This window comes from Dasypus novemcinctus, chromosome 19 (assembly GCF_030445035.2).
Source record: "Dasypus novemcinctus isolate mDasNov1 chromosome 19, mDasNov1.1.hap2, whole genome shotgun sequence".
Taxonomy (NCBI): Eukaryota; Metazoa; Chordata; class Mammalia; order Cingulata; family Dasypodidae; genus Dasypus; species Dasypus novemcinctus.
This window is the reverse complement of record NC_080691.1, coordinates 34,726,654-34,743,776: the sequence shown is the minus strand read 5'-3', so window position 1 is coordinate 34,743,776 and position 17,123 is coordinate 34,726,654. Positions and strand designations below refer to the sequence as shown.

Here is a 17,123-nt window from a genome sequence, read left to right as displayed (position 1 = left end):
TAGGAGAGGTTCATCAGTTTTGCCAACAGGTGTGAATGTCTCTCCTGATGGCTACTCTTCTTGGGACATCTAGAAGATCCCAGATGAGTGCTGAGAGCACACCCTGTTTCTCTGCCCCGCAATATTACTAATTGGTGGGTGGCGCAGAGACTTCTTCCAGAGTTTCCTTACAGAGAGAAGGCAAAGGCCTATGAAAGTCTTTCAAATGGTTCTCTTCCAACCCCACTAGGAGAAACACGGCCTTTAATTTGTTTAGATACTACCTTTGATTCCTAAAACACCTGAAGTCTATAAAATAAAATGGCCTGCCTTCAGAGGACCCTTGCTGAGACATCAATTATTATGGCAATAATAAATGAGGAGGAGTTTTGACAAATTAAAAAAGAATCTTCACACATGCATAATGAAGTTATTAAATGCATGTTTGTTTTTAATCTACTACCAACTTATCTCTCTAAATGTGATCTTCTAATACACACACAATAGTAGAAAAAATGTTCAGGAATTTAGAATTAGCAAAATTTGGGCCACAGTATAATTCTGGGGGAGAGAAAGATGGCATTTGCCTGAGTGGAGTCACTTTGGTATCTTATGTTCATTTAAACCTGCAAAACCTCAACATCAAACATGCTGAAAGATAAGAGATCTGGAAAACTATGGAACAAACAAAATTCTAGGTCTGTATTAAGTAATGGATGGAGTTTCTGGGTAATCAAATTATTTCTGTACTCCCCTCTCCTGCCATTCTCAAATATTTGATTCTTTAAAAATAACTGTTAATTTGCTGAAAATTTTGTATCTTGGGGATTTCTTGCCAGGTATGTGAGTGATAAAGAATGGAGTAAGAAAACATTTTATAATCAGGCAGCTGTCTTTGCTGGATTTTTATATAACTGCTCTAACTTTGACCTAAGAAAAAATAAATAAAAACTCACCTCACATTGCAAGACAAATTGCTTCCCTCCTTTTATCCTCAACAAAATGCATTTTTTGTCTTTAAATTGAGTTTCTTCCACAGAGAGAATCTGTTCCATTGTCAGTAAATTTTGCTATTCATAAAAATAAAATTTTTAAATTACTTATTTCATGATTACTTACAATAAATAAAAAATAATAATACTAAGAACTAATAGCTTAGAAAAAAGTAAAAAGAAACAGCATTTTTTTTTTCTTTCTTTGATGATATTCTAGAAGTAGGGAGAGAAAAGCTACAAAAGAACATGTACAAAAGTTGAAAAAAAATCTCAAAAAAACCCAAAAAACAAAACCCAAACTGCAAGAAAGGAATGTTTCTATAAGGCAAAATGGCAAAGGCAGAGTTCCCTCAACACAGAATTGATTTTTGAACCATTTTGTATCTCAAGTATACTGTTTTGTATCATACTCATCTGAATTCTATCAATAAAGTTGTGAGGGAACAATGAAGCGCTACATATGATTTACATGAGCAAAAGGTATAGTTTAGTTTTTTAAAAGCAACTAAGTAAATGTTTGGTCACGTTGGCTTATAAACTAACAATATCATGTTAATATCAAAATGATGTTACAAATAAATACAGGTGACATCCTTAAAAGACTGACACAAGTTCTGTATAGCATTATTACTTAAGGTGAATGCTATAGTGTCATGATTACCTTACCATTTTATGTTTTTTGGGGTAAATACTCCAGGAATCCTAAATAAAAAACAACACCATCATAAACTCTCAAGTTTTCTTTTCCCTTATACTTACGAATCAGCCCACATATGTAGCTTCTTAAATAGAACACTAAATGTTGAATCTTTTAAAACCAAGATAATTTATTGCATTCCATGTTAATCAAAGGCTCAATCTGCATGTCTTAAGCTTTCAAATATCCTGAAAAGTGTGACAACATTCTTTCAAAATGCAGAAGAGTGACAGCCAGTAAACTGTATACTAGATACATATTATGCCCAGATCCACTCCTTATCTGGAAAAAGACTGAGCTTTGGGAGCTACCTTCTACTGACTAGAACCTAAGTTAAAATTAATTGAAACTCAAACCTTAGATGCATTAACCTAAAAAAAAAGACTTCACAACATTAGTAATACTGAGAAGATCTAGGTTATTTTTAAAGAAATATGGCAATATGCCATTGCAATCATCCATAATTAAATGGCAACTTCAACAATAGGGATTAAAAAACTCATTCTGAAGTCAAATACACAAGATTTGGGCCTCCTCTCTTCCATAGTTCTGACCTGGGAGAATCAGTGGGCAGTTTTCTGACACATAAACTATGCTTTTCACATTCGGGACCATTGTCCTGCTTATGATGACAAACGGCCCTTGCAAGCCCCGGACTCCTCACCCAGTAGGCCATTATTAAATGCTGCCTGACTTGCTGAGAGGGACAGTGTGGATCAGAAATTTCTTTTCATTTTGATCACAAATATTAGCTCTTGAAGGGACCTGAAGGGACAGCTACATCTTCCTGCTTATAAATTGTCCAAAGAGGTAGAGACAAAAGGAAGTGACACTTGGTGACCCTTCCTTGGGGCGAAGCATCCTGGTCTCACATCATTTAGCCCTTTTCAACTGACCTTGCCCAGGGAAGGCTGTATCACAGATAGCCTGGAAGCACAGGCAGCCCTGGCTCAGAATCACCTCCTTGCCCCACAGCTGACTGCCAGTGACCCTGTATACTGCACGCTCCCTCTCGCAACCCTACTTCCTCTTCATAAAATTGGGGTGGACCCCCAAAGGTTGCTAAACATTTTTTTTTTTTAACAGCATCTGGCCTTACCCTATGATAAAAAATGTAAAACTCAGAGTGGTGGTTATGATTTCTGTTTAGGTCACATTTCTCTCATTCTATGGCTGAGGAAACTGAGGCCCAAAGAGTCAATGTAATGTGCTCAGAGTCCCAGAGACACCGAGCAGTGGATTTGAACTGTCTGACCCACATCCCAGATCTTTTTCTGTATCTATGCTGCTGCTCTCTAGCATTCTTCAAACCCACCTAATGATGTGGTATTTATGACCCCACTATACAGCATATTCTATTTCAGATACTATAAAGTTCTTCCTTTACTTCTAAGTTTAAGCATCAAAGTTTGAATATTAAAATCTTCTGTATTCAAATTAAAATAGATATGGACAGTTTAGGGGATATTTTCTAAAACATGTCAGTAATATGAAATAACCAAATGACATTGAACATAACAGAAGTAACTGCCTAGGGAGACTGCTTTAGACTTACCCGGGATTCTCCCTCTCCTCTCCATTCAAGTCTATTTGGAAAGAGGTAAAAATATCGACGCTGCCATTGAGTCAGGAAAGGGTTTCCCAGTTTCAACATGTACCCATGCATACTACAGTCTTTTCCCAGAGCATAATCTGAGGAATTTAAAATAAGTATAAATTAAGTAGGCTGATAAATTAATTTATTGATCCAAATTTGCTTCCAAACTATTTTCCATTATATATAATGAGAACTGGAAAACAGACTATTTAAATTCATGCTACTCCCAAAGAACTTTTATCTGTATCTGGGACTGAGATTCCCCCTTTAATCTTTTATCTTTTATCTTATAAATAATAATATGAGGATTTTCTTGTCCAAATAAGGCAATATAACAATAAAAAATTGTTCATTTCTCAATTTAAAGTTACATTTATCCCTCAAATATATGGCAATGTGATGAAACCAAGCTAATTTAACCTTAACGTTGAATCCTCATTACATTTTCATGATGAAGTAGTGTCCTTAAAAAATGTTCATTTTAAGTGGCTTGCTTTATATTCATTAAAGGCGTTGGTGATTTGTGCTAAACATCATTCACTCACTCACCCACTTACTCACTTACTCACTCAACAAGTTTATGGAATGACTAGGTGTTAGAAATGTTCTAGGCATCCTGGATGCAGCAGTGAAGAGGACAGAAATCCCTGCCCTCACAGAGCTCACATTCAGATAATCCAGAGAAGGAAAACCCAGGTTGTATCATATGGAGATAAGTATGAAGACGAAGAGCAAAGCAGGGAGGGGGCCTAGGAGGGTCAGCAATGACAAGGTGGTGGAGTTGCCATTTTAATTGAAAATGTGCTTGTACTTCCAAAGTGTATTTAAATAAGTAGTAAATGGTAAGATCTAAGCCTAGACTACATTTTTCTTTAATGGTGACTTCTGAGACCCTCAATCAAGCACTGGATATGCACAAATTAATACTTTAGATATGAAGATAAACTCATTAATTTGATAGATGATCTATCTAACTGTAGATCTAATTAAAAGGATATACTTCAAAAAGTTTGTAAAGGTATAGATTTCACTGGTGAGCTCAGGGAACTTTTATGCAAGGAGTAATTAATCCAGGATCAAAGACATTTTTCTAAGTAGATAATAACTGCTCCTTGGAAACGCTCAGATAAGGTTAATGTGTTCTGCATCAGGAGGTCCCCACCAAAATAACCTATTAAAAGAATGAAATTGTTTCTGGTTGTTTTTATATATACTGTTAACTTCACAAAGGTCTTTGCTTAGAGGTGAAATGAAATGATATCTTACCAAAATCAACTAAAATAAATAAATATCCAAAACTCGTGAAATCTTAGAAAAATTAAGAATGACTACATTTAGTGAAAAAAGAATGACCAATGCAGTTCATGCTGGATATTTTGTGTTCTACTTTGTAAGTCCTAATGAGGCACTTGGTTATTTTAAATAGAAATATAGTTTGGTAATTTTTTAATACAATTTGTAAATGCTGTTTACTGACAAGTGACATATGTAATAGCATGTGCCACACCAGGACGGGCTACATACATTGCGGGACCCAGTGCAAAATGAAAATGTGGACCCCTTTCCAAAATATTATTACACATTTCAAGATGGTGACAGCAGAGCGTTCAACTGAGCTTGGGGCCGTATGCAACTTTACAGGTTACTCATCCCTGAAGCTGGTCCTGATCCACTTTAATATTCTAAATCTTCCTGGAAAAACTTCTAAATTAGCCCCCAAACACTCCAAGACAAGAGGACATAGTAACAAAACATCCGTGACTGTCTTGATACATTTTTATTTATATGTTGACTAACGACTTTGAAATACTATACTGAGCTCCTCCAAGTCAGATAAAACTGAAACTATTTATGGCATTTTTTTTCTCCACTAGAAAGTATTCTATGACCCACCTACTTTTTAGCTTTACAGGCAATTTTAAAGGTTCATTGTACTGGAAATATTTTGAGACCCATGAGCTATTTTACCTTCTTCGTGGCCAAGCTGCTTATTTTTAGCCTTCTTCCTGGCCTCGATTTTATCCGTGTCTGCATTTACTGCTTCATAAACAGTTTCCGCTACTTCCTGCTGCCAGCGTTCAGAGATTACCAAAGGGAAGTTCTTGTAGAGTTCTTGGTCGCAATCAAGAAGCTTATTATTTTAAGAAATCAAGATATTTATGATTTAACATATTTTAAAAGGCAACAGATTCAAAAGCATCACATCAACAGTGACTATATCCTAACTGTATAAAGAGTAATAGTTGATGGCATAAAATCACAGTGACAATTTATTTGTTGTCATAGGTCTCTACTAACGACAACTCAAGTAACCAGGAAAAAAAAAGATGAAAATAACAGCAGAAAACGAATCCGATACCAAGAGCTTATTGAGGAAAACATCCTTAGAAGGATAGTCATGGCTTAAATTTAGCCCATTCTTCTACATTACATTTACTACATTTTTGGCAATGAAAACGAACGTATATTGGATTTTACCTAAGATACTTAAAGATTCTGAATCAACAAAAAAAAAATTCAGTATGGTCAGGTTGTTTTATTTATAAAAGTAGGAAAATAGATCCCTAGTTTTAGAAACCACTACAAGGGAGAAGCCAAGAGAGTTTTCTAATCTAATCCTCAATTAATCTGAAAAGCTAGAAAAATATAGGCAAAATAAATTGGAATTACCATTCATTCCCTGAAACTTCCAGCTAATCAAAGTTTAATAGTATAATCATATTTGTAAATATAAAGCTCAAGGGAAGTGGATTTGGCTCAACTGATAAAGCATCTGCCTACCACATGGGAGGTCCAGGGTTCAAGCCTGGGGCCTCCTGACCCATGTGCTAAGATGGCCCACATGCAGTGCTGATGCGCACACGGAGTGACGTGCCACACAGGAGTGTCCCCCGTGTAGGGGAGCCCCACGCGCAAGGAGTACGCCCCATAAAGAGAGCCGCCCAGTGCAAAAAAAAGTGCAGCCTGTCCAGGTGTGGTGCTGCACACATGGAGAGCCAACGCAGCAAGATGATGCGACAAAAAGAGACACAGATTCCTGGTGCTGCTGACAAGAATGCAAGCAGACACAGAAGAACACACAGTGATTGGACACAGAGAGCAAACAACTTGGGTGGGAGGGGAAGGTGAAAGAAATAAAATAAAAAATAAATCTTTTATATATATATATAAAGCTCAAGATACATGAAGAGTTTCATCAACTTAATCCAAGAACTGCTGTAATAAAAACTACACTTAATGATAGCATTTATCTTCCAAAATATTAGTCAAAATTCTTTATCTTGCCCCATAGTGAGGCTGCATGTTGGAAAAAAGCAAAGAAAGACTTTTAAAAAAATGTATCTGAGCTATAGTTTTATGAAAGAAATGCTAGTAACCCTATTGTTATAAAACAACACATCTGTCTCTCAGATCACCAATCTATTTCGAGACTTGATTTGCTCGTTCCTTTACCTGAGAGCTAAACAAGGGATAGAAACTGTAACAGGCAAGTCTCTCAGATGGAAAAGCAAGCAATGAGGGTAAGGCATTGCCAAGAGCTGCTGTGCAAAGCAGTGTGCACTGGGAGCACCTGCATCCCAGGTCCAGATCTGGGCCTTATCTAGCTCCTCTTACTGACCTATTATGACAGTGTGTCAACTTTGAGATTGCTTTGCTTTGTAGATTTTTTGCCCTTCCAATTTTCTTCAGACACCCATGCTAAGTCCCAATCTGAAACCTTCGGTTGCTGTTAAGGAGCTGGCGGTGTGCGCACCCATGCGGGTGGCGGGGGTTGCCTAAAGACCCGAAGTCTGAGGCGCACCCTGTGCTCAGGAGGGTGGGGCAGATTCTGAAGAGTGTGGGAGAGGAAAAGCGTGCTCTTTTCCAGGGTGCTCTTTTCCAGGTAGTTCTCTTGAATGTGCTATTTTGGCTTTGTATACAAACTGTTCTACCTTCTACAATCTCGGAAAACCCTGATCTTTAAGACTTGGAGTGCATCATTAAAATGAATGGAAAAAAGAAGAGAATTTATGCTTATTTCACATGGGTTTCTGTTTAACAAACAATGCATCATTGTATTATTTGGGCTGCTTGCGAAAGATAAGTTTAGGCGGTTCTTAAAATGCAGTTCGCCCAGGTTGCCCAAGGCCGTCACAGTGGCCAGGACCCAGCTTCCCGTGTATAACTGTGACCCTGCCATGAGGTACTTATGCTGATAAGTGTCCTCTTTCTGAGCGCAGGTCAGGAAGAGCCAAAACCACAAGAATAGAAGTCACGAGATTGTTAAAAATGAACTCTATGCCAGCTGTCTAATGGGGTTTCTCATTTACCACCACAGAAATCCTGCCAATAAAACCACCCACTTTTCAGGTGAGTAAAACAAGTCTAAGTAAATGGACCAAATTCAACTCAGTTACTTAGTGACCGGTGTAAGCTCAGTTTGTCTGGCTCCAAACGCTAGATTTTGGCTTACAAAATTTTAAACTATGAAACTCTCTTTCGAACATCAAAAATTTTGATGTTTTATGACTTCCACATAAAAGAAGTTTTTATTTTTAGTACCCACTGACAGATAGTTTAATGTATCTAAAGACAAGATTCAATTGTGACGACCGTGATCTTTTAAATCCTTTTGTAACTGGACAGCTCCCTCAAGTGCGATGTACAGTGGCACTTAGACACCTGGCACTGACATATTCTACACTCAGGCTGCAGACGGTGCCTAGCGGGCGCAGGGCTGGGCAGCAGTCATACTGCTGTGCCCCAGACCACAGGAAGCATGTCTGCGCTGGTCAGAGCTCCGACATCGCCCCACGGCTGCAGCCCACATCACTGGGTGCCTCCTGGGAAGCTGGCCCTGTGAATACCTCCATCACCCTGATGACTCGGCCCCTCCCCTCCCGACACTCTCAGTTCTCACCACACACTATTTCTTCCCCTAATTCTCCAGCTCCAGGTGGCCTCCTCACATGGCTCCTTTCCAGCAATGTGCATGTCCTCCTCCTGCCATGGGCCCACCATTTCTGTCCCCGTGCCCTGTGTGGCTCCACCCTGAGTGTCTCCAGCTGGAGCTCCTGCTGTGCCCCTGCATTTCACTTGCTGCCTTTTCATTTACGCCTCACACATGTTTTAATAGTGTTACAACCTTCTGGAGGGGACTGAAGCCACTGGGTAGAATAAATGAGGGGGCTTACAGTAAGAAAGGCAAAAATGCAGGCAGCCGACCAAGAGGCTTTAGAGGGAGTGGAAGCACCCGGGGCAAGCTGTGAAAGTAGGGGCAGACAAGAGCTTGACACACAGTAATACAATTTGACTTAGAATGCTAAAGGATTCTTTTTTCTCTACTCATCACCTATAATTATGTCTTGCCACTACTTGGAAAAATAATGTTACAAATGAAAGTTTGAAAATGCAGAGGATTATATATTTTTAAAAAGTGATTATTTCACCTTTGATTGACAAACGCAAAATGTTTCACACTGTTTGCTCTTTTCAACCTAAGGTAGAGAGATCTAAATACTTAAGAGAATGATGATGACTGGCTCATTCATGCTAGGTGAGGTATGTTCGATATTATAAAGTTGTTTACTTCTGTTTCCTATACATTCAAGTTTTATTTCAACCACAAATATCCCAAATCAATGAATTTGACTATTTTACAGTTTATCAAAAATAAAATTATCAGTACAAAAAAGCTTTCAGTTTGATTAGTTTAAATCTTCAACTTGTACATTCTTTAAATAGCTAAATATTCATCTGTAAGTTACACTCCACAATGTCTTCTGATAAAGACAATCGGCAAATTTAATCGATTTCCAACAGAAAATCCACCCCCACCCACCACTCTGAAAAAATAAACACCCCATGTGTACCTTAATGCCTTTGGTATCCTCTTCATCAAATGAGCCGATATCAAAGGCATCGGCAGCATTGACTTCTCCTCGGGGAGGAATCAGGGGTGGGGGGTACTGGAAGATCCAAAGAAGTACAGTACAGTTACCAGATGAGCTTTACGGCCCTGTCCCAACCTAGCTTTCTATAAAAGAACACAGTGAAAGACGCCAATAGGCTACACAGCACTGCAGTCCAGTCTGGACAAAGCACACTTCACATTTCACATCAGTGCTTTGCACTTGAATGGGCCCAAAGGAAGACCCCAGATTTTAGAAAAATTTAAGTGTGCAAGGAAGACTAATATCCAAAGCCTTAAATAATTATTAAATATAACAAAAGGGCCCCCAAGGCTGCATATCACCCTGCCAGCTTCCCCCCACCCCCCACCCCCACTTTAAGAAAGCACAGGGGTGCATTCTTTCAGATGCTGCAGCAGCACAGTCAAGTAGCTAAAGCCAAGATGTGCAACATAACTAGACAGAGCGTCCTAAACCTGGCCAGCACCCTCAGGCCGAGCCAATGGCCAGAACGTCACTGTTAGGCAGACAACCAGATGAGTCCTTTCGCTACTCAAAGTCAGCACTTCTTTACAATTTCAATCCACACACAAGTGATTCTAAAGCTGATAATAGACACTTTAAAATTTTTAGGTTGGTATGTTTTCTGATACCAGTGAGAGTAATAAACCTTAAAATAAGGAAAGGGAATTGTGCTAACATGAAGTCAAGCTAATTCTCAAATTAGTGGTACTGGCTAGAAAATATATGTAAGTTTGTGACAAAAGTCTCAAGTTTCTATAGCTCTCTATAAAATACATTCAAGCATATTAAGATACGAATTCAAAAAAGTACACTAATTTTTTAAAAATTCTCAATTGTATGGATATCTGAATTAGCTTGAGAACAGCTCCAATTCACATTTATGAATTTATACAGGAAGTAGTTCCAAATTTTTAATATTCGGGAGAAAGGAGCTGCCCCAAAGGGAGGTAGGCACTGAGTAAAGCTTGGGGAGGAGAGCACTGTGGGGAAGGGAAGTTGGAGCAAGTGCTCTGGGGATCGGGCATGGGGAAGGCAGCCAGCAGCCTGTGGGGAAACGGAGAAGAGAGCACAGAGCTGGCGTCACCCAGAGCCAAATGAGGTCCCCGAGGGAGTACCTTTTGTAAGTAGACATGCTGCCATTCGATGCCTTTGAAAAAGCAGTGCTCTTTTACTTCCTGTGCACTGTAGAAGAACAAGTAATAAAAGTGGAAAATAGGCATTTGTAAATATAAGAAATAATTTCCAAAAATTGCCTCCCATTAAGAAAAACTATTTGTAGTTCTTTAAGAAAGCAAGTTAAACATGCTTCTTTCAAAGCAACACAGGAAATGTTGTGGTGTTTAGAGATATTGCATGCTGAACCTAAGAACATTATCCAATTTGATAATTTGATAATTTACTTAGGTTGTTTATTCTAGTTTAAGATAACCTAGGAGTTTTCACAGATATATATATGTGATGATTCTGCAGTCATAAGGACATGATTTAAATAAGAAAAGAGAGATCAATGAATTAATTTACAGTAAATGTCTACAAGTTACACTATAAAATGAGAGGACTATGAAGCATCAAACATTTATTTAAAAGCAAATTAGAAATCTAATACAAGAATGCCTTTATAAAGTGAAGAAGCAAATTTTCTAGAAGATCAGAATTTTTATTTTGAAGTAACTACAAAGTTACAGGACAGAGGCAATAATAATACAAAAGCAACATAGAGAACTCCCACATACCCCCCTAATCAGATACCCAGATCTACCAACTTTTAACATTTCATCACATTTGTTCTTCCTTCTTCTCTCCTCCCTCTCTCTATTAAACACTTAAGAGGAGGTTGCATACATTATGCTCCTTGAACACGGAATATGTCCATGAACAAGGTTTTTCACTTATATAACCACACTAAGTACAGTTACCGATGCCAAGAAATTTAACATTAATATCAAGCATTTGTAGATCATTCCTAAAGCTCAGTTCCAAAGCACAGAAGAAGTTAAATACTTTTGAGGAAATGCCTGAACCTCTGCATCAGGAAAACTTATCCTCCTACAACCCACACTCAGGGTTCTCTCCCAACCAACAGGCTAAGGCCTCTCCTGCTTGGTTGGACCTCAGCCCAGCCTTCTAATGTGCTGCAGAGCCCCACGGCCAGACCTGGTCCCCCTTAAGCACCATCACTGCCTGGGAGATCTCACCCAGCCCTGGGCCTGTAGGTGCTGCTTATCTGCAGTCCATCCTACATTTATATTTCAAGCCCTGACTTTTTTCCTGAGCTCCAAGCGGCCCATATGTCCAAGTGCCCGTCAACGTCTCCACTGGGAAGTTTAATCATTGCCTCAAACTTAAAGGGTCTCAAGCAGAACCCTTGATTTTCCCTTCCAAGCCTGGCTCCCAAACCTCTTGCCAACTCAGGCAAATAGTCTCCATCATCCTTGACTGTTCTCTTCCCTCCCACCCTCCAGCAGACCCATTGGCAAGTCTAAAACCTGGTAACTTCTTACCACTTCCAATCTTGTGGCGATTCTCAACCAAGGCAGGATGAGGGTGGTGTTTTTGACGGTGAGGCTCCCGGCACTGAGTGGGCAGGGAGAGGGATGCTGAATGTCCTGCAGTGTGTTCTCCTTTGAGAAACACTGAACTGAGCCCAAGCCACCGTCAACTCTCACCTGAACTGCTCTACTTGCCTACCCGCAGTCTGCAGTCCCACTCTACTTCCCCAGTACCCAAATAATCTTGTTAAATATCTCAGCACTTCCCTATTCAAAACTCTCCAAAGGTCCCCACTGCACTTCTAATCAAAGGGCCTGGGACAGCTGGCCTGAGCTGCCCTCTCCGGCCTGCTCTGGACTACTCTCTCCTTGCTCCTCAGCTTCCACTACACCACCTGTGTGCTTTTTTGAATGATGGCAAGCTCGATTCTACCTCAAAGCCTCACACTCAATGATTCCTCTGCCTGGAACGTTCTTCACAAGGCTGGTGTCCCATCCACCAGGTGGTGGCCCTGTTTATTTCCTCTTAGCACATCTCACTATCTATAGTCATCTTGCTTATCTGACTGTTTCCACCATATCTTTCTCCTCCATGGCCGTCCTGTGCACGACCTCATCCCCACACTCCGAACGGTGCCTGGGACAAGGTGTATGCTCAGTCAACACTGAGTGAATGGACAAATGAAATGCAAGCCAAAGCACGTCCCTTTGTTTTTCACCAGAAACTCTTAGGTGATTTTCTTCTGCTCCTTTTTGTGTTCATCATTGTCTATATATTAAATGTGACAAGCTAAAGAAAAAGTTTGCTCGCAAATATCCAAGCAATTAAAAATACCAAGTAGAGAAGAATTCTGGTTCAGGCCAGTGATGAAGCACAGATACAGAGCTTCACTCCTTCCCACTAATTACGAAAATGATAGTCGAAGACCATGGAGATATAAATCCACCACAAAGAGAGCAGGAGAAGAACCAACAGCAGACAAGATGGAAGCAGATGGAAGGGTAGTCACTGAAGGCAAAGAGCGTCCCTGGGGACAGAGGCTGTGTGCTGAGCTCCAGTGCTCATCACAGCGGGAGGGGGGTGCATCTCAGGCGTGGAGGGGCCCTCAAGTGTAGAAGGACCTAGGCAGAGAACAGAATGTTGACTGATGTCTGTGTGCGGGACCCGTGACACGTGCACCCACACGCATGCCATTCTTCCTTTCCCCACATCCAACCCCGAAACACCTGCAGCTGGCTGTCTATTCTAGTGGGGGAGGCAGTGACATCTGAGAGGTTCTACTTTTAAGAAAATAAAACTGCTAAAGATTGGTAATCCAGAAAACAGAACAAAGCTTCAAAACAAAGGTGCAGAAAATATGTAAGAAAAGATCAGGGGCACAGGTGACCTAAACATTTATTAGATATAAGAAATCTAAAAGAAGGGAGCAGAGGAAATGTCAAGTAAATGAAATCAGAGGATTCCCTGAGTGGAACACAAGTCTTCTGAGTGAGAAGGACTCTGAGAGCCAGGGGTGATGTTCACGTGCACACAATAGTGTACTATTTTCAAAGTTCTGGGGGGAAATTGTATTCAGTTTGGAATTCTATATCCAGGCCAAATATCAGGCTAGTTTGAGGAAGCAAAAAGACATTTTTAGATATGTGGGGAACCAGAAAGTTTACCTCCCACACCCCTTCTCTCAGGGAATTACCTGAGAACATGCTCTAGCAACAGGGGAAAACAGAAGGTGTGGGATCTAGTAAATGGCAGATTCGAACCAGAAAGGAAAGTGCTGGATGGGATGATACTCATTAGCAGGAAGAGAGAGAGAGAGAGCATTTGGCTCTCATTGAAGCAGGTAAATTGTGTCATCCTTGACATGTACCAGGGAAAAATGAAAGTGCACAGTTGTGCTATTATCTTTTGAGAGGTACATATGTAAAAAACAACAAAAAACAACTTAAGGTCCATCACTAATCTATGTAGAGAATATGTAAGGAACAACACTGATGTTTTCAGGAGAGAGTAAATACTACTCACTCATTTGCAACTTCTAAAATGAACCTATGCACAAAGCACACATTATGATCGCAGAATAGAGAGTACATATTACCAACGGGACAACGTAAAAATGAAAATAAATGTGACCGTGATGAGTCAGTGAGAAAGAAGAAAAAAGATAAGATCAAAGAGGGGAATGCTAAAATCTTCACTTTATAACGTGGGCAGTCAAGAGATACTGTTCATGTTTAGGGGAACAAAGTACAACTGTAAGTATATCATTTAAAGCTATAAAGGTAAGCATAAGAGAATGAAAAAATAGTATTTCAACTCTTCTGAGAGATGGAGTAAAAGAAAGGCTATGCGGAGATCCTCATCTAGTATAGCAGGAATAGGTCATTTCTTAAAGTGAAAAATATATGCATATAAGCACATATATAATATACCTATAAATATATTATACCTATAAGATATTGGTACAGTAGGTACACACACATATGTAACTAAATATACATATACACATATAATTTACAGTTAAAATTGGTTTCTTATTAGAAGCAAGTTCAGTGCAAGGAGGAAAAGCAGGACTGGGGGTGGAGAGAGGTAAGGGAAAGGCCTGTTAGAAGCACTCTATAAGCTTTTCAGGTATTTATTTGTTTTTTTCTTTAGGTAGAAAGCATGGATAGGATAGTAGGATAACAGTTGGTCAGTCCTGCATGAGAGAAAATATGTGAGGATTCATATTTGTCATAATTACAAATGCAATCTATAAGACTTAACCAGATGGGCTATGAAATACCAGAATTTGTTTCTATCATCTACAAGGTAGACTTTTAAAGTTAAACAGGGATTTTTTAAAATAACTTGCTAATTATAAAACACACAGGACAATATACATATGTTTTCAATGTGATTTCTTCCCCTCAAATTAAAATAGAAGATCTTCAATGACTAGGAACAGGTAATTCACTTTTAGGGTAAAGATATGGAAAGGTAGAAACAATGTCTTACCCGCCTCCATGACAACCAAGCCGCTTACTAACATCTCTCTGGAGCAAGCCCTCCAAAAGGGACTTTAATTCAGGGGAGAAAGTATCTGGAAGCTCCACATTCTAGAGAAAAGAACTGAAAGATTTAAAAAACCCATTCATGGAAACAATGCCCTCAACCAGATTTAAAGATCATTACTTAGATAGAATACTAGTTGTCCTGAATGATATTACAAAGACAGATGAAGGACATTATATATCCTGCCATAATCCACTGAATGGACTGAGGGAGAGTGTAAACTACAATGTAAATTATAATCCATGTGGTGCAGCAGTGCTCCAAAATGTATTCACCAAATGCAATGAATGTGCCACAATGATGAAAGAGGTTGTTGATGTGGGAAGAGTAGGGTGGAGTGGGGTGTGGGGTATATGGGAACCGCTTATATTTTTTAATGTAACATTTTTTTGTGACCATGTATCTTTTAAAAAAAGACAACTAAAAAGAAAAATTTGCTATAAAAAAAACTGACAGAAAAAAAGTTTAAACAAAAACAAAAAACTATAGATTCATCCTGAATTAATATTTACTCTAAAGAAATATAATTAGGTTACTAATCATTTTGAAAAATCAACCAGCAGGCTGGGGTCAGGTCAGAAGATGCACTTCTGCATCTCAGTGGTTTTGCCTTCATTTTAATTTCTTTAGATTTGTTCTCAGTTTTCTATATCTTTTACATATAGTTAGCAAATCTTGATTTTTGCACTGGCATCTGTTTCCATTAGTTTTTCTTTTAGGAATTCTTCTATAAATATATATAACATATAAATAAATATACTATATTTTCTACATACATAAAATATAAATAAATCTTATTTTATTTTTTTCAAGAAAAATTTTTTACACGCGACAAAATGGAAAGAAACATGAAAATTACAATGGGAATAAGAATTTAATTTTTAATCCCCTTACCACTGTGAGGGTCATTCGGTCTATTTCATGCTTATCTTTGGTTTTATGTTGTCTGAAAGGGCTGTGTCTGTAGAAACCAAGAATATTCTATTAAAATATGACATCAAGTAATTTAGCACACAACATTGACTAATATTTGGGTAAAGTATTATGTTCCATCACTGTTCATTCAAAACTATAAGAATACAAAAGCCATAAATATCATTTCCAGAGAAAAATGGATTATTACATATATTAGGACCTGAAAGAAAAAGACTTAAATCTTACTTGAACTACTGCTCCCTCAGTTAAAAATGAAATTGTGGTGCTAAAATAAGCTTTTACAATTAAAATACCATAAAAAATATATACTATATATGAGAAATTCTACCATGTAAATGACTTTCATTTATGTGAATACCTGTTGGTTAGTTATATATACGTATTAATGTTTGCACTAACAATAACTTTCATGCAATTTTATTGTTTGTTTCTTTAGCAAAATGGATATTGATCCCTGAAACAACTTAAGGAATAAGCAAACCAAAATACTATCAAGACTTACAGGCCTCCCCACCCCTTGAAACCAGTCATTTGAAACAAGACACTCCATTGATGATACATTCAGGAAAGCTGGGTTCCAGGCATCACTTGGCTGCTTATTAGTTGTTTAACTGTGAACCTTCTGTGTAATTTCTTCCTCTCCAAAATGGAGATAATGCCACATACTTAAGAACTGCTGACAGGAGCAATTGAAATAACGTATATGTAAATAGCCAGGACAATGATCGTATACAGTAGATACACAGTAATTATCTGTGTGATTAATAAAGGGGAATCCCCCATTACAAAATGAATGCCTGCTTGATAAAGCTATATAAAACAAATCTGTCTTCCTCTGGATATACGACATTCTGGAAAAGGCAAAACTCAGAGACAGTAAAAGGATCAGTTGTTGCCAGGGGTTCAGGGAAAGAGGTAGAGGGATGAATAGTGAAACAATTTTTAGGGCAGTGAAACTATTCTCTATGGTACTTTAATGGTGGATATGTGACATTACGCATTTGTAAAATCCCACAGAGGTGAACTACACAGATAATTAACTCTAATGACAACAATGAACTTTAGTTAATAAAAATGTATCAATATAGATGAGCAATTTTTAACAATGTACCATGCTAATGCAAGATGTTAATAACAGGAGAAGCTGTGTATGGGGGGAGTTAGGAGGTACATGGGAACTCTCTGTGCTGTTTGCATAATTTTTTTCTGTAAACTAAATCTAAAAAGTAAAGTCTATTAAAATAAAGAAACAAAAACCTCTAGGGATGGGAAGCAGATTTGGCTCAACAGATAGAGCCTCTGCCTACCACATGGGAGGTCCAGGGTTCAAACCCAGGACCACCTAACTCGTGTGGTGAGCTGGCCCACACACAGTGCTGATGCGTGCAAGGAGTGCCATGCCACGCAGGGGTATACCCCCCATAGGGGAGCCCCATGTGCAAGGAGTACGCCCTGTAAGGAGA

The 17,123-nt window shown here is 38.7% G+C and overlaps 1 protein-coding gene across 1 annotated transcript in view; it reads right to left on the bottom strand.

Annotated features, from left to right (window-relative positions):
* The window catches only part of GRK3 (G protein-coupled receptor kinase 3), a 152,508-nt gene that overhangs the window by 7,208 nt on the left and 128,177 nt on the right, over window positions 1-17,123 (bottom strand). Inside the window, exons 14-20 of the mRNA XM_058281566.1 lie at window positions 15,619-15,685; window positions 14,668-14,768; window positions 10,299-10,365; window positions 9,121-9,216; window positions 5,237-5,399; window positions 3,227-3,363; window positions 936-1,049 (exon numbers count right to left, since the gene is read on the bottom strand). Coding sequence (XP_058137549.1) covers window positions 936-1,049; window positions 3,227-3,363; window positions 5,237-5,399; window positions 9,121-9,216; window positions 10,299-10,365; window positions 14,668-14,768; window positions 15,619-15,685 — 745 coding nt within the window. The remainder of the gene's footprint in view (window positions 1-935; window positions 1,050-3,226; window positions 3,364-5,236; window positions 5,400-9,120; window positions 9,217-10,298; window positions 10,366-14,667; window positions 14,769-15,618; window positions 15,686-17,123) is intronic.